Source organism: Panthera pardus, unplaced genomic scaffold (assembly GCF_024362965.1).
Source record: "Panthera pardus isolate Hobbes unplaced genomic scaffold, ASM2436296v1 HiC_scaffold_27, whole genome shotgun sequence".
Classification (NCBI taxonomy): domain Eukaryota; kingdom Metazoa; phylum Chordata; class Mammalia; order Carnivora; family Felidae; genus Panthera; species Panthera pardus.
Genome location: NW_026526843.1, coordinates 97351558 through 97375811, shown reverse-complemented (window position 1 = coordinate 97375811; position 24254 = coordinate 97351558). Strand labels below are relative to the sequence as shown.

Here is a 24254-nt window from a genome sequence, read left to right as displayed (position 1 = left end):
ATGTGACAAAAGAAATTTCAGAAACTTATTCTGGGGGATAATGCTTGTTGAGAGAGTATTTATTGCCTGGAAGGCCATAAAAATGAAAGGTAATCATGAATCTTAGAGCTTTCCTTTCTCATTCTTGAAATTTCAAGCAACCAACATAGATACTTGGCAGGAATGGTACCCCTTCATGTGAATAAGTTTCTCCAAATGGACGGTTCCTAGACTGTATTTCAGAGGTCAATAAAATACTGCCCAAAATGTCAGGAAACCTCACAAACTTCCAGACTTTATTTAATTTCTAGTAAAGGACATTGTAATGACATTTAAAAAAAGACAAAAAACAAAGATGAAAGAAAGGCTATTTTAGTGCTTCCTCCAACCCACCAACAACTGTAGACAGCCAAACTTTCCAAACAAAAGACAATTCTTGTATAAATTTAGCTCTATGAAAAGCTCAACACATCTGCTCTTATTTTTTCGCCTTTCCTAAGGACCAGTGAAAACTTTCAGATAATGGTACACTGGCACTGGGGCACCAATGTTCTAAGAATACAGGACAAATAACTGAACTGTAGGAAGTTCTACAAGAAGATCCATTCTTCCATTTATTGAACACATTTTTCTGGAATGTGTATCTATCTAAGAGGCTGTGGTAGAATCTATTTATATTAAAAATACTAGTTAACGAGATAGACGAGGTCTCTGCCCTCATGGATCCTGCATTCCAACAGTAGAAGACAAATTACAAACAAATAAACAAATAAACATCACATTTCCAGATCATGCTAAGTGCTATAAGGAAAACAATCTGGCCAATGGTGCACGATGGAGGAGGTGAAGGTGATGTTGCGGACTATATTGGACAGGATGTTGAAGGATATATTTGCTTTACATCCTGCAAGATGAGCGGACATCAGGAGGCAAAGATCCAGAAAGTACCAAGAAAAGGAGACCACAGTTGCATAGACTATGAAATGGAAGACATTTTTGCCAGTTTGAAGAAGAGGAGGCCATTGTGGCAGTACATTAAAGAGGTTTTTCGCTAAGGAAGCTAATATAGCAAAGACTCTAGATGTCTCAAAGTAGTTTCCCATGTAGGAAATACTCATATGTATCTATCATCTATCTATTAGGTCAAGAAGCTAGAGTGTTCATGATATTAATCTATTGCTTCATGTGTGTCTGTGGCTAGGTACTAATCACAGTACAGGATCTGAATTTTGTAGAGATGAAAAGGTAGTTATAAACATTATAGATTACTGTATCTGTTAAACAACACATTTATTTATAACTTGCCACCCACACATTCCTAACCATTATGAAAAACTATTTGCATAGATCTACTGGAAATTCTCCCAATTGACTTCTCTTGGACATCAGAGGATGGATTTCTCTTGGATTTCTTATGCATTGCTATTTAGCTAAACAGCTAAGAATGCCTTTAAGTTATGAAGTAATGTAAACATTTTAAATCTGTACAGATATGAACTCGTGGTTTTCATTTTATCCACACACCTTTAATCCATGGATTACTCACCGCTAAATGAATATAGCTTTCCTCTCCTTTACATGAATTAAAATAGCAATTTAAGTTTTTAAAATTCACTCATGATTGTAGCATACGCTGTTAAATCTGAGAATGCAATCCACCTGGACTTTCAATTAATTCTTTACTAGACAGCTGCCTATTACTTATTGAGTACGACACTCAGAAGATTAAACAAATAAAAGGGGAAATTTTATGCAATTTTTAAAAGAAAATTATGTTGCATAATGAAGTCTCTGTGATTAAACACATTTGTATTGTTTAAAATAAAATGACATTTGAATTACAATTTAAGATTTCAAAGCCATTGGCTCTTGAAAGAGGGCAGAAGAAATATCAGATCATTTGGCAAACTTGAAGACATTGTATCTGTTTATTTGATGAAAATCAAACTTGGGAAAGCTATGCACTTGAATTAATTTTATTCATCTGTTCTAAGAATATGTTCCATACAATGAGAGTCTTAAGTAATCACTGAAGAATCAGAATGATTCACAGATGGTGTAAGTGATTTAATTATTTTTAACCAGTTGTTCCGGGCATGCTCAGAAGGATATTGCCAACCCCACTGCAGAAGCCATCTGAGCACCCTTCCAGCTGGTGTTCCATATTTTGAAAGCAAATTTAGATTGGAGAAAATTACACTTTTTATTGTTATGTTGCAAACGGAGGTCAAATTGCTGTGTATAAATTCTCCTACTTTTTTTCCTCTTCATTGTATGAGTTATATTTATCAAATATCACGTCTTTTGTATGATTGCCATGGATTCGCCAATGTTATTTTATGTTTTGTGTTGTCTGGCACATAGGAGGCACTAGATAAATGTTTATTAAATGAAAGAGATGCCAATTCACTGTGTCCAAAATAAAACTTGAGTTTTCTTTACAGACTCCCAGTAAGTGTATGGAATTCTGATTTCACTGCACCCTTATAATTATTAGGAGGTTCTCATTAAAAACAAATAAAAAAGGAAAGAAACCAATATAAGGAGACAACACCTCTCTGTCCAAGAGACAATACAAACCTCTCTCTTTGTTAACATAATAATTTAAACTATACCCTGATGTTGGAATCCTTGCCCTTAATTTTATGGGAACTCAGGCAAGTTGCTTAACAAATTTTGGTCTGTTTAGGTTGTTTTTAAGGATTAGAGATACTCTGAAAAATCTAGTGTGGTGTACCTATAGGATGCGAGATAACTGTGTTATCTCTCAAAAAGATAACTGATATTCACACTAATGTTCCATTAGACCAACAAAAGATAAATTTTGCTTAATGTCCTTATTCACAATGAGAAATAGTAAATGGTTATTAAACAGTTCTACCAAATGTAATCATTTTTCAACTATTGTCATTCCAAGGAAGAGAATATTTATTTTAGTGAAACAAGTTAATCTGATGCCATAAATGAGTTATATTTATTCTAAATTTACTGCTAAAATCAGAGAATAACACTGTGTATATCAATAATGCATCAGATTCGATTTTGTGTTTATATCTAATATTTATGAAAAATATATTATTAATACGTTTACCATCAATATTTCCTGAATGTTGTGATAAATATCCACTTGATCGCTAAATTTGATACAGTATATTACTGTAAGAAAGGCAACTTTGTTTATTTACATATTTGACACCAAAATAAATTGTGACTGTAGTTGTTTACTATAACTTTAATTCAAAAGATGAACATACAGAATTACATACCTAATATGTCCATAACCTAACTATAAAAAACTGCATATGAATAAAAGCACATTCATGTTAATATTTCTAACTTATTGTGCTATTTAGACCCAGTCACTTAAGGTAATGTTTCTGAGGTAACACGTTATATGAACCTTGTTTATAAAATGGTGACTTTATTTAAACTCAGAAAAATACTAAATGGAAATGGCATCTTACCTTATATACAGTAAGGGCTGTGAAATGGAAAGTTTCAGGAAAACCAAAGTCCTGTGTTAATATAGAAATTTTGGGCAATTCAATTAATGTTCTTAAGCCCCAGTATCCAGTTTGGATTATTCATTTATTTCAATAGTTTCTGTATTTATTTTTTCTCTCTGTACGTCAGAAACTTTATACTGTATTTTTTTGTGATAATGGTTACTTTAAAATTATGAACGTGCACAAAAAAACTTTTGTCTAGGCTCTGAGCATTAAGAAGATCTTAGAATGATTTTACTCATTCATTCATTCCAGAAATATATATCATGCACCTATTACTTGCTAATCATTGTTTTTTGTTCTGAGGATAAAGCAGTGGGAAAAAAGAAAATTCCTCCAATTTTGGAGCTTCCACTCTAGGGAGAAAGATAGATAATAAGATGAAGAAAGGAAATACGTCAATGTTTCCCGGTAGTGCGTTTTATGTACAAAAATAAATAGGGAAGGGTTTGAGCAAGCGTATGTGCTTCACTGAGGACAATACTTTCAAGTAAAAACTTGAAGGCAAAGGTGGAGGGGTCTGCGAAGATATCTGGGGGATGAGTATTCTAGGTGTGAGGGATGCAATGCAAAGGGGGCATGCCAGACATGTTCCAGCAAGAGCGAAAAGGCCAATGTAGGCAGAACAGAGTGAACGGGAGATAAAAAGTGTCACGAGGTAAGACCTGAGAGGTAATAAGGAGCAAGGTCATATATCCCTCGAAATCAATGTAAGGATTTTGGATTTCACTTGAAAAGAGACGGGAATCCACTGGAACATTCTGAGCATATACACACACCAGATCTTTTTAAACGACGTGTGTGTGGAGTGCGTTGAGAGTAAGTAAAGGAAAACAAAGCTAGATATTTACTTGAAACTTTGAAATGACAGTGTCGCCACTATAGCTCAGGGGAGAACAGTCTGGTTATAAAAATGTGCTGGGTTGTTAGGTTATACTTGACATTAATGTTTTGAGACTGGATGAAAACAGCAAAGCAGGAAATATCAATAGAAAAGGGAAAATGTCCAAGGACTGAGCACTGAGGCATTTCAACTGTAGAGAAGGAGGTACCACCCACGGAGGCTGACAAAGAACATCTAGAAAAGTAGGAGGTGAGCAAGGGGAAGAACTCCAAGCAATCTCCCTCTCTACTTTAATGTCACTGATGTCCAGTGTTCATTCTGAGTTTTGATACATTATCAGACAATTTTAAGTGTAGTAAATGTTTCTTTAGTTTCTCCGTTTGTTTAGCCTTTTCTTTGCTCATCATTCTTTGCATCTCAAATCTTCCATCTGATATCATTTACCTTCGGATTAAAAAACAGCCCTGAGAAGCAACAAACATGCCATGGATTATTATCTAGGCTTCACAAATGTTTGCAGAACTTATATTTACTAACACAGAAAAAGATGATATAATGTTTAGTGAAAGTTCGGGATATAAAATTCTTTTAACCCAACTTGAAAGTATTTTGATTGATAATTGAACAATGGTGATCCTGGCTAATTCTAAAACAAAACAAAACCCAACAACCTTGAGGACCCCAGAGTGAGAATGGTCTACTGGTAAACTTGCTCAGTTTTTGGCTGGAACGATCTTTATTTCACTATTATTTAAAAAGGGGGGGGGGATTTCTAGAAGTATACAATTCTAGATTCATAGATGGTTTTTCTTTCATTATTTTTGAAAACATTATCCTACCACCTTCTGGCGTTTTCATTGCTTGAAAATCCGCTGTCATTTATACATGTCATTATTTTCTAGGTAATCTGTCTCTTCAGCTGTGTTGAAAATTCTCTTTATTTTTAGAACTTATAGGAGGTACTATGAGGATAGATGGGTGTATTCTTTTTTATTTTTCCTCCTTGAGGTTTGCTTGATTTCCAACCTGATCATGAAGACTTTCAATAATCTTGGATACTCATAAGCAATTGTCGCTTCATATATTGGCTTTTATCCATTCTCTCCATTCTTGCCAGGTATATTTGACTTTCTTACCCCCTTTCTTGTAATTCTTTTTCATGTTTCTCTATTTTGACCTCTATGCATCTGAGGGCATTTATTTGATCTATCTTCCAATTTTCTAATTCCCTGTTCTATTTCATCTAATTCTTAACTTGTCAACTGCATTACTGAGCTATAGCATTGAGCTATTACATTGCTCATTTGCTGGAAGCTCTATTCCATTCCTTTCAAAACTTCCTGATCATTATTTATTACTGTCTCTTGCCCCTAATTCCTACTTTTGATGCAAACTATTACTACTTTAAAAATATTTAACACGTTTATTTTGCATTCTGTGTCTCATTAATTCATTATCTTTGTCTTTGGGAGTTGTATTCTGCTGTTTGTGTCCTTGTGTGAAGTTGGCTCTTCGTTTTTCAGCATACCTAGCAGTGTGGACTCTGGACACCAACCTTTGCGCATACGATCTTACAAGCAAGTGAATAAAATAAAAAATAAAAAGTGAATAAAATAAAATAAAATAATAAAATAAAAAATAAATAAAAGGTGAATAAAATAAAAAATATTTTGGAACTCCTTCAACATTTTTGGTGGTTCATTATTTCCCTTAATTCTGTTACAAAACAAGTTACTAAATTTATCCTGAGGCTCAAATATCTAGTCTACATTGCATGGATGAGAGATGCAGAATATAATCCTACGTCTCCTTGCCCCAAGTATAAACATTACAACAAAATAACAGTTCTTCTAACATAGGTAGAACCTATTTTATAAATAGTGGCCTTGTCTTGGGGTGCCTGAGCAGCTCAGTTGGTTTTGAGTCCAACTCCAGCTCAAGTCATGATCTCGCAGTTCATGAGTTTGAGCCCTGCCCCACATCAGACTATGTGCTGACAGCTCAGAGCCTGGAGCCTGCTTCGGATTGTGTGTCTCCCTCTCTCTCTTCTCCTTTCCCTTTTGCGCGCTCTCTCTCTCTCTCTAATTAAAAGAAAATAGTGGCCTTGTCTTGATTTTGCAATGTTAATCCAATAGAAATTTGGAGATTTTTAAAATTAGCAGAACCTTCAATTAAATAAGTCACTTGTGTTGACATACATATGCGTTCTGTTCTTTTCAAGGTATTTATATATTCTCTATGCTTTGACACACCTATTTTAATTCATCATGGTGGGGACACCAATGTATTTATTCAGTTTGTGGGCTCATGTGTTTCTTAAGTTCTGCGAAATTTTTGGTTGTTGTCCCTTAAATATTGTCTCTCCTGTATCCTTTTGGTCCTCTCCTTTTGCAATTAGTCATAAAGCTTCTAATTCTGTTCTCAGTTTGGCTTATTTTCCCTATTTTTTATCTTTACATGGTATGTTCTGATCACTGTAGCATAATGACTTTCTAATTTTCTCTTCATATTTGTTGAATTATGTGTTGAACACATATAATTAGCTTTTTGTTTCAATGACTAATTTTTGGTTTCTACAAGTTTTAGTTGATGTGTGACCATCATAGATACCTGTATATTTTTCTGTGGTACAGTGGTTTTATAAATTACGGTTATTTTATTCCTTGCTTATTTCAACATATTTACTTTAGAATATGTGATGGTTTTCTATTAAGTTCATGAAGTACTAAATCTCTTGACCATGATGTTAGATGACTGTAAGTGACCATGCATTTATTTCTTCATATGGGTTATAATATTTTGCTGTGAACGAATATTCAGTCTTTGTGTGTCTGTGGGACCCTGAAAAGAATGATTTACTGCATGATTCTGTGACAAGACTCTGCAGATTTCACCAATATTGGGACCAATTTTGTGCAAGTTTCTCAGTTTAGGAATATAGAGGCTTATAGTTAGTATATAAATTCAGACCTCCCACACTCAGTTTTAATTATCAAAGATCTTTCTTCTCTAGCCAGAATCCTTGGCAGATTAATTGGCTTGTGGATAGGATTTATCTATTTCCCCTCTACATGTCGAATAAAGACCTTGAAGTTTCTATGTTTAGACAGGGTTTTCATCTACATCTCTATACTAGATGTTGTATAAGGACGTGTGCAAAAGGTCTTTGAAACTTTCTCCTAACCAGTGGACCCACAATCCAGATTCACCGTCATATGAGATAATGTGCTTATTTATGGCAAAGTGAGGGAAGAAGTTTCCATTTGATATTTTGAGCTCAGCTATGTCTTTAAAACGTTTTAAAAATTATATTTTATTCAGAATTTCCTTACATTTGAAAAGAGGGGTCAAGGAGTTAGTCAGTCTGGCATCTTCCTGGAAGGTGATTCTAGCTAAACATATTCTATTTACCAAACAGTGATTAAATTGATTCTATTCCTTAACTGGAGACTAGAAAAAATTACTACAGAAATGGCAGTAACTATTATGATCACAATCTGGGAGACAAAGAATCTTGACTTATTTGATTTCTTTCTGAACTCTTGTGATATGTTACCACAGAACTGAAGCTGAGAGGGAGAAACTTTATAAGCAGCTACCTCCTGGTTCATTTCCCTTAGCAACAATTATTAGGTTTTTATATTCACAAGTCTGTTTAGTAAAGAACATTCTGTCTCTAAGAAAATTATTTATGTTCCCAAATTCTCCAAGGATGTTGCATTAGCAGCTGACAATCTTTGTTGTTATTTCAAGGCAAAGGAAAAAAAAAATATCTATGTGGCAATTATGCAAAGAGGATGTTTCCTCCTTAGTCTGAAAATTAATTGGTTGTCATTATGTGATAGGAGCAAATATACCAAAAAATGAGTAATGGAATATCAAATCTAGGTTCAGACGTTATTTTACATGCAGTGATGACAGCTCTGTGGTTACTTTCCTCGTGAAGCAATGTTTTATTTTAAGAAAATCCAAAGTAACAAAATCATGCTAGTACAGTGAAGCTTTTCCCAATTATTTTTTTTCCTGAAGAACACTAGTCCTTCACAACCACTCGCGCAGGAATCCTATCATAAAACCGAAATGAAATTTCCCCTTTTGTACTGCAACTATCCAGATGTGAAAGTCTGCAGAATCTATTCCCCTTGTAGAAATTCATAATCACATTTGCATATCAAAAGCCCTGCCAAGTTCTGGAGTAAGGGAACTTTGCTTAATTCAGTGTTTCTCAAACTTATTGAGACGCTAGATATTTTTCTTTGTTTTGAATGACTTCCACATTTCAGGAAGCACTGAGTTCAAGCGTGGTACCTTCTACATTTTACACATGTCCTTCGATAAATGTAATTAACTTCATTTACATTTTCTGACTGTAAAATGACAATGAAAATAATACTCAAGAGGCGTTATTCATGGAAACAGACTAGATATATGTGAAAGCTGTTTATAAAGGTAAAGTTCGATTCAACTTCAAACAATTTTTAAGTTAGCGGAGGAATGCTCACATTAGGAAAGTGCTGTCGTCTTACAAAATTATCACATATGGACTAATTTATATAATACATTTCTTTGGCACTTAAAGTAAATCTACTAAAAATTAATTTTCTATCAATTCTTCAAGAACTTGTATATTTTAGAAATGTGTGCTTCTAACGTTATTAACATATCTTATTGCAATTTACTCTGATAAACTAAAAGCTATCCTTCACAATATAGTAGTTCCCTTTTCTTCTAGAGAATTCCAATAGAAATGAATACTTATAAAAAGTATTAAAATATCTTTAAAATACAAAAAAAACCCACACCCTATTAAGTATTACCTGTCCAGATTATACATCAACACTCTACGAAATGCTTATTTGTCACTAAATGGAAGGATGTCTACGCTACAGCACCCTCATAAGAGTCTAGGTGAAAAATAGCCCATGAAGAAACAATGCATATATAAAGGCCCTGAAATGGAAACGGTGTCGGTGGGTTTAAGTATGGAGAGAAATGTTGTGCCTCTGTGACAGAAAAATGGCAAAAAGGGAGATAAAGTTGGAATATTAGGGTAGGCAGGAATCAAATCGTATAGGATTTGAGCTCACAGGATTGCACTGAAAGGGTAATGAGCAGCAAGGGCTTGATAGAATCTCACTCATGCTTTAGGAGCAGTCTGGTTCACCAGAAAGATCATAGTGTAGGTGGGGAAAGACTGGAAGCAAAGGTTAGAGGCTGCTGAAGTAACTCAGATGAGAGATGATTATGCTGTAGACTAGGGTTTCCACAATGCAGATACTAAGGAGTGGTCTGATTAAAGCTGTATTGTGTGGGAAGAACCAAGAGAATTTGAAATGAATTACATGGGTAATACATGAGAAAAGACCATTTGTGCATAATGTCTGGGTTTTTGACGGAAGTGACAGGGTAATTTACCAGGGAGCTTGGTAGGAGCCAAATTACATGGAGGACACAACCAGTTAATTCTTCACTCGGTTATGTTTGACATATCTGTTAGGCACCCAAAAGAAGAAGGCGAATAAAGAGTTCTTAGATATAAAATGTTGATTATCAGCATTATTTACTTGTTATTTGAGGCCACAGGATACTCAGGGCAAGTGGAATTATTGTATTTAAGAAAAGGAACATTCATTCTCCAACTTTTGCTCAGACGTGTGCATTATTTTTGCTCCCATTCCTATGACAGGTCATGTATATACACCTATCCCAAAGGTTTACTATGTTTTTGGTGTTTTTTTTGTTTTTGTTTTTGTTTTTGCTTCCTAGAAACATGATAATTGCCAGTAATTCACACTGAAAATATTAGGCACAAACCTTATACTTGTTGTGACCTTCCAGAATGAGCCTTTTGTTTATTGTATTCTCCTGTAAATTGAGTTCAATCACTTCTACATTCTCCTAGCACTCCATGTTTTCCTTTGCTGTGCTTGCTACAATTTTAGTGGCTGAGTACAAGATTTAATGAAAAAAATCCTTCTTTATATATAGTATTCTATACAGCTTTATATAGCTTGCTCCTTCTATCTGGCTTCATGCTCCTTTTTTATACTAGACCATTTAGTAATTCAGCAAGAATATATAGGTAATAGATTCTCACAGTTTTTGTTGATCTGAAAATACTTGCATGTCTGAAAATATTTTGTCTTCACTCTTGAGTCACAGTTTACAGGACATGAAGGTATTAGTCTACTGTCTTTTAATATCTATTGTCGATGAAAAGTCTACGGTCAATTTTGTCACCCCGTAGGTATTCTTTCTTTGGTCCTCAGTAGCTTTTATAATACCTTCCTCATCAATGCTGTTCTGAGTTTCATTCAAACCTAGTTAGGTGTGACTTGTTCGTACATACTCCAGACTGGCTGACCTTTATTCAACCTGAGGACCCAAGTAAAGTGAGATTTATTCAATTTTGTTAAATGTCAGTCATTTATATAAAATATTCTCTATTTCCCAGGCTCTCTACTTTTTCAGTCTGGAAATCTTTTCAGGCATATATGTGAGTTTTTTATTCCATTCTCTGCATCTACCAGTATTTTCAGCAAAGCAAAATTATCCTCAGCATCGTTCAATTAATGCATTCATTTTTCTTCTCTAATGAATCCACTATTTAAAAAGTTCTATGGGTTATTATTTTAGTAACTATATTTTAATCTCTGGACCTGTTATTATTTCCAATCTTCCTTTTCCCTATGCAAAATGGTTTGCGTTTATTGTAGGAATTCCATTCCATTCTTTTTAAAAATATTTTTGAACATTAAAAAAATACAACACTTTAAAAAGTTTAAACACTTATGTTTAAAAAATTTTTGAGAGAGAGAGAGAGAGAGAGAGCACACAAGTGGGGGAGAAGGGCTTAGGGGAAGACAGAGAGAAGCTTAAACAGGTTTCATGCTCAGCACAGAGTCCAACGGAGGGCTCCCTCCATCCCACGATCCTGGGATCATGACCTGAGCTGAAATCAAGAGTCAGACGCTCAACCAACTGAACCATCCCGGCACTCCATAAACACTTATTTTAATGTCCTTTCCTGATTGTTCTCTTATGTCTAATTTCCTCAGATGTGCATTCTTTTATTTTTTGGCATCTGTTAATATAATTTATGAAAAGAATTTTTTCTTAACCATTATAATTTTAGTCTGTGACCTAATTTTGCTTAGGAGTTCCACACCAGCCCTGGATTGTGGTGGTACTTTGTGCAATTTTTTGGCTACATGATCTTGATCTCTGGGAGATTAACTTTCAAATGCTACAATTATGCTTAATAAAAATTACACATAAGTTTCCATTAAGAAATTTTCAAAGCCTTCGGTTTTTTTCTTACCTCTTTCTCTACCTTTCTGTAGGATATAGGAATTTAGACAGGGTATTATGGACGTGTTTATGGGGAATTATGCCTTCATGGGGTACAATCACCAGCTTGGCATGAAATTTCCTGCAAATACTTTGTGACTCTACATAAAACTACCTGTTCACGGATTATGGAATCTACTCTGTAACCTACATTGAACAAAATATATCTATCTGTTGCTAATAAAATTATAAATCTCTCTCTATATTATATATATATGTATATATGTACATATATATGTATATATATACATATATATATACACATATACATATATATATGTATATATATATATATATATATAAAAGAAATTAAAAATCATGTCCCTATTCCAGTATCAACTGAAAGAAGAAGAAAGAAAATTTTAAGCCACTGAGCCCTTATAATACAGCAGGTGTTTTACAAATACCGCCATATTTCATTATCACAAAAGTCCATATTTCCATGGCACAGGTGAGAGAAATCAGGCTGAGGGATATTTACCCATGAGCATACAGTTAGCAGACAGAGTAACTGGGATACATATTCTGGGCGGTTCACCCCAGAAAGTGGCCTTTTTACTAGACCACACAGGTGTTACGAAACATCCTACGGAGAAATTCCTTATGTTCAGTTTACAATCATCACTTGGTGGTCTTCAATGAGCAGCCAGGTCTCAAGACAACAGGAAGCATATTAGAAATGTCTTCTATTCCTAACTAGGACTGGGGCTTCAACCTCCTGAATACTCGGATTCCTCCCAATCTGTTTTCCCTCCTCTACGGTCTCTCGGATTGTCCTGAGGACCATCATCTGGTGACCCTTGGTACTCTGCTTTGGTCTACATGCCTGTCTGGCTCAGGGCTGCCTGATGGTTCCCTCAAAGTTCTCGGCCTTGTCTGAGCTTTATTATGACCATATGTAGCTCTGACATGGACATATTTCCTGAAGTGCACAAAGTGTGCACTGCTTAGTCCATTTTTGAGCCTTTATCTCTGAAATAAGGAAAATAAACTTCACATTTTGAACACAGCTCTCAACTGTTAGGCACTTTATAGTACCACCTGCAATCTTGAATTGCTACTCCTAAGATATGAAAGACTAACTGAAAATCACTGCATCAAACAAAGTCTGGAATTTACATCTAGAGAGAACAGAAAGGGACATTGGGGAGAATGAAAGATGAGAGCAAGAGAAAAAGAACCAGGGAGCAGTAAAGAAAGAATACTGAAGTTATGACTACCTGTCCAGGATCGGGGCCACTGTAGGATTATTCCAAACATAACTCCTGGTTAAGCTGTTCACTCGTGGCTAATCTCAAATGGCCTCAGTGTATGAAAATTGGGTAAGATGACTCTAACCAAGTTGCAGACATGCGAAATCAGTTTTTTGATATATATGAGTAATCAGTGGAATAAAAAGATACATCTTGGATCTCTCCCTCTCTATCACCTTTTAGTCCTAATTAAAATTCAAAGCCAAATATAACTGTAGTATTAAATTGATTAGTCTTCATACGTATTGTTATTGCTTCTGTGATCACAGAAAACCAGAGTTCACGTAAAAATATTTTCCCATCCCAGGCACCTTGTGAATTTTGGATCTCTCAGATATAAAATCAAGAAGAAACTTTAAGAGGAAATGTATCATAGCATTTTAGTATGATTTTTAAAATGTTATGCTGGTTCAAAAAAATCCTTACTTGATTTTACCAACCACCATTACACTTTACAAATACGTGTTAAGAGTCCTTTTATGTATGAAGGCATAATGACATTTTGAGTGGTTGGTTTGTGTAGATTTTTGATCTTGTGTCTATTTAACTATAAAATGTTAATAACTTACCTGGACCAGGTTCTAAAAAAAAATTAATCCTGCATATATGATTTGTCAAGATATGGGAAAATTGGAATGGAGAAATTAGTTAGTAGTCAGATAAATCAAAGCAAGAGACTTGTCCCTGAATGATCTATTAAATTGAGAGAAAATATTTTACTTGAATTTTCTTTATGGTTGCCTTAATCTTTCAATTCATTTTGTATCCATACACACAGGCTTTCTGTTAGTGTAAGCTTCAGTGATTTATGACATATTATGTTCATAACATCTAACAGGAAGGATAATAGGCTGAAATGTGCAATCAGCTGGAATTGGACTTCAAGTGTAATATAGTCGCAATATATTATATTACTTCTTCCAATTTCTCAGAATATTCGGTGGCTATTAAATCTTAGGGTACTGGGTTTCATCAAAGGCAGTGTATTCATGGATTTTTCTAGTGTGTAAATACAATCAACAATAATATGCAGTGTGTTTTCCCTTGGTTAATAAGCAGCATTAACAAAATTGTACACTTATAAAATAAAGTTACGTCATCTAAGGCATATTTTTTAAATATGCCAAATTAAATGGAATCAACCCATAAGAAATTCCCAAAAAAGTCTCATCTGAAGGTTGAAAACAGCGAAATTGTCATTTACATAGGTAAAAAATGATGGAGTATCTGTGGGTTTCACGTGATTCAACCCAACCGAATAATAAATCCTTATTTCCCAGACTTTGACACACTTGTCTTGTGAGGAGCATTATTTTTGCAAAATTACATAGCAGTAACCATTCCTCTTCTCGTTATGGTATCTCAGAATAGGAACAAAAATATTTTTTCAAAAATTCTATGGTTTATACCTTATTACCAAAAAAAGAACTATGAAGACCAAGCTTATGATTATGAATTGCCTTTTTAAAAATAAAATCACAAACTTTCCATTCAGTTGTTTAAAAGAACAGTTGCTCCTTTTCCCTTTGGCTTGTAATATTTCAGTAGTCACAATATTTGATATTATCCAATCTGCTGTCAGTTATAAGCCATCTTATCAGGCAGCCAAGTCTAAAAAGCCTTTTAACCCATTAAGTAGCTAGGGCAGATACAAGGACTAAACTACTATTCTTGAAGTCAATGACATAAGATTCTTATGCAAGTTGATATAAGAAGATGGTTCACAAGAGATTTATTGTTTACTATGTATACATTAAGAAAGTAAAATTAGCATGGGATGGTCTCAGGAAAGCAATACATATTTTTGGATCAGACACTGAAATAAAGTAAATGTATGATCAATTGACAAATTCACATTGCCAATGTTATGAAAAAAATGATGTGGCAAAACAAATTAAGATGTAGTTTTCATTTTTGGTAAAGGGGCGGTTTCCTCCGTGCTGTTAATTTCTTGTGTTTTTAATCTGAAAACTTAACCTCTAGTTGTTGCCGAAGCCCAAAGCGAGGGCAAGCTACTCACTTGCAGAATGCATATTAGAAGCCTGAAATTGCACCCAGGTTGTCTTTTCCTGTTAGTTGGCCTCTGTTATTAGAGTAGTAGTTGCAAACACATACGTGGGTTTGCCAGTAACAACTCACAATTTGTGCAAAGTTGAGTCTTCGAAACTGAGCAAATTTGCTCTCAATTTCCCGCCAGCGCTTGCTGAGCTGGATCTGAGTTGGCTCCACTGCCATTGCGGCCCCATCCTCAGACAAGCCCTCAGCTTGCCTACGCACTGCATTCAGCTCCTCTTTCTTCTTCTGCAATTCACGATCAATTTCCTATTGAGCAAAACCAATACAGGGCCCAGGGCAGTTAGCTAACCACATCAACCAACCTGCAAGCAGCACATACTTCTCTCAGAAATCTCCTAGGCTGTTGTCATTTTATTGTCATTTCCCGTAATTTACAAATATGGAAGCCATCACTGTCATCTTCACCCAAGAATCCAAATGGTATTTCAGTTATCCTTTGAATGCTCAGTTTTAGATATGCTCCCTAAGAAAATATTTAAATTGATCTAACATTTTTCTTTCTTCTCAATTCCTCTAGTGTTTTGGGGGTTGACCCAAACTGAAGTGGCTACTCATTACTGATTAGGGACCATCCACATAGAATATAATTTAGAGGGCGAGTGGCTATTTATTTTCTTTTTTTAAAGTTTTGAGGAACTCAACAGAGAATGAAGCAAAATAAAAAGTGTAAAATAATAACAGGAAAAAAAAACATCTTCAGACAATATGCAAATAAATCTACAGAGATTTGACACTGATGTGTGAAGATGCTCTGATGAAATGAATGTGCTAACATGAGAAAGAAGCCGTCCATATACCGATAAGTCATTTGTTCATCTGGAACAAAGATACACAGAGTCAATTACAATTTTACCAGGAAACATACGACATTTCTTAACTCATTTTACACTGTCTAAAAATAAAACATTTTATTCATTCAACAATAGGCCAATTGAAAAACACTTAATACAGCACATTTACTAAAACAACACACAATACGAGGAAACGCAGCAAATCAGAGAGCACGCTAAAAGAGGAAACAGCAACAATTTCGAATATCATCCACCCATGTTAAGGTAAAGAAATTAAACTGTAGCAATAAAATCTAGTATTGACATTCTAAAACAACATTACCTTAATTTTCCTTTCATCTCTGGGTTCAGGTAGGCTGGCTAATTTTTTTTCAATGTCATCCAAGCATTTCAGGAGATCATCAGCCTGCCTCTTGTACTGATACCACTGGTGAGAAATTTCTAGAGCCTTTTTTCTTCTTTGAGACCTCAAATCCTGTTCATGGTGCAGATATTATTACAATATCAATATATATGTATAGGACACTTCTGGCTGCAGTTATTTAAAAATACTGAATCCCTCATCTTCTCGTACAGCTTTACTTAAATTCACATTTAAATGCTAAATATACAAATAGATGATAAATGAGGTATTCGTGTGGCAGGACCTACTAAGACAAAGCTAAGAAAACTGGACAAACCAAATAAAGTATTGTCTCCTGGAATGTTCAAATTTGTTGAGAAATCTCATATTGAATTGAGTAAATGAGTCAACTATATTGTCATGTAGTCTATGTGAAACAGTTTAGTATATGAATACAAATGAATTAACTAGATATTTGCGCCCATTTAATGAGTTTACATTTGACTTTAAAACAGATAAAAAATCTAAAATTTAGATCTTCAGCCCCGGGTTCGTCAATAAAAGTTTAAGTTTACATAGCCAAGCAACTACATTCATGGTTTTAGAAACCCCTGCAAAAAGTTTCATAGGCCGTGAATATTTTGTGATTAGAAATATAAAATCATCTGAGTTATCATGTAAATTGCTTTGAGCTCTCCCTCTCTCTCTCTATATATATAGATAGAGAGAAGTGTGAAAGATATATCTGTGAGTGTACATGAAAATGACAACTATTACAAAAATGCTTTCTCTTTTGAGGCTTGCATGGCCAACTTTTTTTATTATATCAACTCATGTTCCAAATGCAAAATGATGAATTAGTTAAAAAAGAAAAGGGAAAGTGCATGGCTTCCAATCAACCAGATGAGATAAATAAGGGCAACTGCTTAATAAATCAACAAAGGGGGGAAATTAATCATCTTGTTCCTTACAAGCTCGCCCAATGTCTTCCCCGATCAATAGAATTTGTTATAATGCCATTATATGGTAACACAAGGGAACATAAGAGCTCAGAATACAGCTTTCATTTCTTCAGAACAGTAGCAATTAGGGTTTCATGTACAGATTTAACTGGAGCAAAAGAAAATAATGAATATCAAAGAATTGCTGAAATATTCATTGCTTTGGAACATTCTGACCTTCTTTGAAGTATTTCATAAGGACTAGAACTGGAGCCCTTTGGAAGGATCATATAGTTTCTGAATTTGATGGTGTAGAGTAGTTTGGCAGGTGGAATACATTTTCAAAACTGCTTTTAATATTTATTTGCAAGAGTGATCTAAATTTCGTTCTCCATTTGGTTTAAAACTGAGGATGTAAAATTTACTGCCGTTTACATTTTTAGTTGAATTTCTAAACCTCCTGTGGAGGTAATAAATGCCTGGGATGAGCCAGATGGAATGCTGCTTTTTTCAAAGGTACCAAGATACAGCCACGCGAACGAGAGCTGAGCCATGTCTTCTTCGTGACACGACTCAAATCTTGGCCAAGAGAAAGGGCTTGTGGTCATAAAATCTGAAACTCCTCTCATTCCCTAAGCACAAGGTGCTGTGTAATGTGTAAAGATATTTAGAGACATTATATAGATCTCTTTAGAGATATGCCAGATAACCATTAAACACTGCTGTTCAGTAGGACACGTATCATCATATGACCAGTGTAGATGCTTCTGAAAGCTTGGTCACAGTTGGAAGTGTGTGAATTACACAGCTTTCTGATTTTTCTGAGCACATTATGGCTTGCTCTTGCACTCCCTCAAGGAAGAGGCCTTTTCTATTTACTGTATGTATCAGCAGTTACCTTCAGAACACCTGCTGGCCAATTAGACTTTCCTTGTGGATTCCTTGCAGGCACAATATTGTGTAATTACATTCTCAGCAGTGTTTATTTGGTTGTCTGACTATATGGGGAAAGGTTTTACGCTCTTATTTGCATAGTGAAAGCAGACTCCATCCACCTAGTAGGTGGATCTACCCACATAGCTACATAGCTCTATACGAGTGATTTACAATGAAAAGCTTGGCAATTAACAGTATTAGAAAATCAGCCATGCATGCCAATATGGAATATTGAAAAGCACATTAAAAAAATAAAAGGTTATTTCACAAAACTCTTCACATGTCCAGTCTCATGTTAAGAACTTCCTAATTATTATTATAGAAAAAAAACAACAACCCTATTCTCTCCTTTCTGCACAAAGCCATGTGAATCACATGGGGGTTGAAGCTATCCCCTACCACTGGTTAATATGAGAGGGCCAGTTTTTCTTCAAGGACATTAAGATTCTTTTTGAGGATTCCTATATAAATGAAATTAGACTCTGTAGATGCTTAGTCAGTTGCAAAGAGCGACTCTCTTAAAGGCAAAATGAAGTTAATTGAAAAAAATTAAGTAGAATTCCAGGCCTTACTAAATGCATATTAGGTTACCAAAAGACTGGACCTACTTTAAGTAAAATCAGTAAACTATAGGAAGCAGAAAACCTGAAAAAATATAAATTGGTTATTCTGGCAGTTAACCAGATTTTGCAAGACAGACGTAAAAATATCATAAAAAAAACTGTATTAGAAAATTAAATGTATAAACACTGTGACTGAAGCATGTTAATATTTTTTCAATCACTACCCAGAAAAATCTAAGCAAAAAACCCACAAATTTTTAAGTAATACATCTTTCAAAATCAAAGACACCACTCAAAAATGTTAAATAAAGCACACACACTGAAACAGGAAAAAAACGTATCTCTGGGGACTAAGATTCTTAAGCAGATTTTATTGATGCACAATATAATTTACCCTACACATGAAAGAAAAAAAAACCCACAGGCAAGGTATATTATAATTTTAGCTCTAATACCTTGAGAGCATTATGTTTTGTCTGTAACAGCTGCTGTTTTATCTTTATTTCCTCTCGCTTTCTCTCATCTGTGATTCTTTGTTGTAAGTTGTCTCCTCTTTGCAACAATTCTTTTACAGTACCCTCATTGTCTTCACTCTGATTAAAAACAACAAGTACAGTCTTCATTTTGGTTTTTAAAAAGCTGTACATCGTTAACAGAGATAATAAGACATGTTACTGAAACACACACAAAAAATTCCAATTTTAAACTTTCAGGACTATTATTCTAAGATATTGTGCTCATAGTTTTTTTTTTTTTTTTTTTTTTTTTTTTTTAAGTGGTTTACTGTAGCTCTTAAAAGGAGGAAGTTTCCTCCCATCTAGTTCAAAAGGACCACACTTGACCGGGGGCACGTGTAGGAAGATCAGGTTGTAACTTATTTCATCGTTTCACACAAGTCATCAAGTGGCTTTGATTTCTTAGGGCATATCTAGAAATTAAACAAGTTTGGAGTAGTGAAGTAAACTTGTCATTTATAATATTAATCAGCCCATGCAGGAATATTGGATGTGGATGTGTGAGTGTGAGACGGCAACTATTTTTAAAATTTTACCACACTCACTCCTAAGTGAATGTGTTTTGTTTTAAATGTACACTAATTTCTAGCTAATCATCTATTTTAAATAACCTATATGTCCAAATTTACGACAAATATAAGGGCGTTAGTAAAAAATGATGTGCTAGATTGCTGTCAATATTGCAAATAATTTCTACAAATGTATCATTAATGTGTGTTGTTTTTAAAAACTCTAATCAAATAAGTATTAAAATGTAGGTTAGGGAAATTATTTTTACAATGTTCAGAATGCATTTAGTTTTTTAAACTCCAAGAATAATATTTTTATTTTATTTACTTTGAAATAAAATTATTTGAATAAGTGCCAGTTTAACAGGACAGCACATGTGACCAGGTGATTTTCCATCTCTGGTGTCCTATCTTTCTTTGAACTCAGTATATGAAAACTTTCTTTTGCAGAGGTTCACCTTGCATGGCCCTCAAGGTAGTCTGATGAGCTAAGATAACAAATATTAGACAATTTTTTTAAAAGTCACATGTATGTGTATTTGTGTGTAATCATTCATAGTACTCAGAGGTACCTATTTACATCTGCAACGCATATTTAAACCACTATACACAACTGAAGAATTATTTTTTCAGAGGAACATCATTTTTATCTGAGATGCGTCAGTTACTAGTTTAACAAAATATAACATAGAGATACGTTTATAATTTGTGAAAGACCTTCCTTATTTTAAAAAGTCTGCGACATTTCCTAAGGCTGAGGACAAAAACCAAAAAACCAATAACAAAAATCCCACTTCATTTCTTTCCCCATGCCAGGTGACGGCTATAGGGCAGAGTCTGTGAACAGCCCAAGAGGTAAGCAGTGTTCTTTTTCACCTCGGGACCCTTGGGTTTCTTCTTTGACATGAAGGAGAGGTAGGTGTAACTCAGCATCTTGGAAAACCTCTTCTTGACTTTCTTTCCATGAGCTGAGTTGGCAAGGCCACCAAACCCCATACATGGGGAGAACGGACTGATTTCGGGCAGCTCCAGGAACTCAGAATTGTTACCACTGAGAACTAAGATTAGTGGAAATAGTTTTCCTATTGCTTCCCATACCTACAATCTAAAATTTATATACTACCTTGTAATATCATTTTAAAGCATGGCTGAGAAGTTCCTAGCATTGATGTGTGTCTGAGAAATCTCGAGCATGACATATGTAAAGGTTAAGAATGCCACATTGGTGATGGCTGTGGAAGAGGGAAAAGGAAATTGTGAAAAGGATGTGGAAGGAGAAATAAGTCAGGAAAAAGGGATGTGATGCAGAACTATTCAAGCCAGAGAGAAATGTAACAGATATTTTGAAATTAATCAGGGTTGAAAGGAGAATGTTATGAGTTTGGGAAGAGCCCACATGGTTCTATTCCCTTACTCCCATGAAATAAGCAGCATGAATTCATACATATTTTAGACATCTAATGTACTATTTAATTGACTTTTTGGCAAAACTAGTTTGTAGTAAACTTTAGTAAATATTTTTTATATTGTTTGTAATACCTCTTCTCTGACACAAACATTAAATTACCAAAAATCATGACTGACACAAAACATCAGCCATCCTCAATGGCTGAGTTTCTTATTAAATGTCCAGTTAATCTTTTGATTTAACTCTTTCCCCCCCATTACATTCTGTCCTCTGAGTTTGAAAATTGCACAGGTCAAAACAAAACTGCTGAACTGTTTATTAGGATCTGCAAGTGCTCCTATGTGACCATACCATAGTAATTTGGCATTCATAATAAAGGTTCAACAAGAATACTTTGCATTTGTAATAAATCATTAGAATCACAAAATGGGCAAGGTATGCACTGAGGATCGAGTTGGAGACTTGAGTTATCTAATTTCTTTCCAACTATTTATTCATTTTCACTCCTAGTTCATTCACACTTTTATCACAACCAATTTACCATATCTTTATTGAAGTCTTCCTCTTTCAGATTCACCCCCTGCTGAATTTCAGCCTCCAGTGGTTCAAGCAATTTTTGTATATCTGAGTTAAACTGCTCCAATTCCTTCAAAGGAATGGAGGCCTAAAAAAAAAGATAGTGCTAATTTAAATCAAAATTACTTTTTATTAGAAACATAAACCCCCAAAATTACATTTGTTCAACCTCCTGTTGCTAAAATAATGACATGCATTATGTTTCCACATTATATTTTATGAAAGCTTTGAAATACAACTGGGAAAGTACCTGAGGATGCAAATAAAGGCAAACACGTAACATTATCAGAGCTCAACATACATGCAAGATAATGCAATTCGTTATTTTGTTTTTTCAACAAAGCCAATTTCCATATAGTCGACTGAGCTAATTGTTAATATTCTAAAGTTGAATTTGATCTTATTTAAAATATTCTGATATAAATACCATTTGTGTAAATATGTCTTCTCAGAAATTTGCCTCATACATCAAGTAACAGTAACCTCAGGTAGAAATGCAGAATTGTCTCCTTATCCTCAGAAAACTACACAGCCATCTGCCCCAATATTTTAAATGACATTTTTAGCATGGAAAATATGACAGGCACACTCTCATAAGACAAACAATGCCAGGAGCTTGCCTTAGGAATGCTTTCTTTGGTAGCACACACAAAAAAAATTCAAATGAATGAACCCAGAACATTTCACATAAAAATCTGAATGTATGTTTTCCAACCTTACAAACATCACAGTTTCTTTGAGTTTGAAATTCATAATGACCACAGTCTCAAAAAACTTGAAAACCTTTTTCTCTAAGGAAACCACTTGAAGAGTGATGAATAAAACTACATTGTAAATCAAATATATATTCGAAAGAGTAGGCAAGATTTAATTATCAAAGTTCCAACAGTTAAGAAAATATGCATTCTATTGATCTTTACCCTGTATTCAATTTCTTCGCAGTAACACACTAAGAATTTTTTTCTCCCTCATAGCTTCTGAAAATTCACAGATGACATAGAGAAATCTTATTTTCTTACAGAGCCAACCATTTCCCAACTTGTAAAACCAACTCAGGAACGACCCTCAGTGTCTTATGCCTGGATGACTGCATGTATCAAGTGTGGTCCCCATCTACTGCTCCCCATCACATTCCCAGCCATAGTCTTACTCTTTATTAAATGGCATCTCCTAGAGGACAACAAAGATAAGTGTTCAAGGAAAAACCAAGTATCTAAAGGTATAGTTACTAATGAAGAAGTGAAGAATCAAATGCCGTTCACCAGAACACGGCTGCCACATACAACATGAGTATACAGTTATCTTCCGGGCACTTTTACACACACCAGAAAGGATTTATGGGCTCTTCTGAAAAGTGACTCATTTTCAATATTGCTTTTAAATCCTAATGAACATCCACAATGTGAAAAGTCATAAAAGGTTCCTGAACCAGTAGAGAATGATAGTATCGTACACATATTTAAGGGATGTTTCCATCTCTGTATTATCAACATACTTCTACGCTTTAAAAACATATTGCTCAAAGTGTTGCAAAAGCAAAAAAAAAAAAAAAAAAGCTTTAGCATCAAGACGAAACAATCTTAATGTGATACTATTCTGTGTCACTGAATTGTTCGCATTTGCTAATTTTTAATTAGAACGACTTCATTGTTCCACATAATTTTGTGAAAATAAAATGATAGGTACTATTTACAAAAACTTTTATTGAGTGCTTGGGTGTCAAAATAAAATGGGTCCATTTGCCGGCAGATTTATCTGTTCTACCTCTTTGTACGCTTCCTATCTAGCTCACTCTATCTCCATATTATCCAATACAGATGGTAATTTCAAAGGCTTCACATTCAGGTCTCTATGCCTCTTTTGCAATACTGCTTGACTAAATGCATTGTATTATCTTCCAAAATTTAACTGTAACTTTCATAACACCTCCCAAATATTCATCTTTAGCTGGTGCTTCACTTCTGAATTTTAATACAGACTCTCCTAGAGCCAGCTGATATCTCACTTCAAGTTCAACATATCTAGAAAGGAGCTCATTATCTTTCCCCCAAGCTGCTTGCAACACCAACTTCCCTAGTTCTGTAAATAGAAGACTACTTTTCTCGCTCATCCAAGCTTAAAATGTGAGTCATGTTATTTTTCAACACTTCACTCTAGTAAAATCATTGTGAACTCATTCACCATGATCTACTTGCTTTCTATTCCCAGAGATACCATATCTCCTAGTCCTCACACAGGAATTAAGGCAACAACCTCCTTATAGGGGTATAATCTCCTTCTCATGTCACCAGTTCCATCCTGTGCACTGCGATCAGGTCAGTATGCTACAAAAACACGGCTTTCATTAACCTATTTTTCTATTCAAAAAGTACAAGTAGAATAAAGCCTGAACTCCAACATTATAGTCAAGGCTTCCCCTAACATTGTCCCAAGGACCTTTCTAGCCTTATTTAAGCGTTCCCAGTATCAACCTTTCTTACAAGCCTATTGGTGAACTCTGTGTATTACCCCCCACCTTGGCCTTTAGAATGTTTTTAATCTTTGGCGAAGAGCCTAAGCTCCTGAATGAGAACACCTAGACTGAATTGGGATGCCACCATTTAGTAGCTGGGGGATCTTGCACAAGTTATTTGTCCTCTTTGAGTCCAGTTACTCTATTGTAGC

General features: G+C 34.8%; 1 protein-coding gene across 18 annotated transcripts in view; it reads right to left on the bottom strand.

Moving 5' to 3' along the window:
• Window positions 1-24254, bottom strand: part of DMD (dystrophin) — a 2111713-nt gene that overhangs the window by 1158717 nt on the left and 928742 nt on the right. For all 18 annotated transcript variants that reach the window (XM_053892047.1, XM_053892050.1, XM_053892044.1 and 15 more), the window contains 4 exons: window positions 21556-21678; window positions 19038-19175; window positions 16122-16274; window positions 15072-15254 (listed from right to left, as the gene is read on the bottom strand). In XM_053892047.1, the coding sequence (XP_053748022.1) occupies window positions 15072-15254; window positions 16122-16274; window positions 19038-19175; window positions 21556-21678 (597 nt within the window). The remainder of the gene's footprint in view (window positions 1-15071; window positions 15255-16121; window positions 16275-19037; window positions 19176-21555; window positions 21679-24254) is intronic.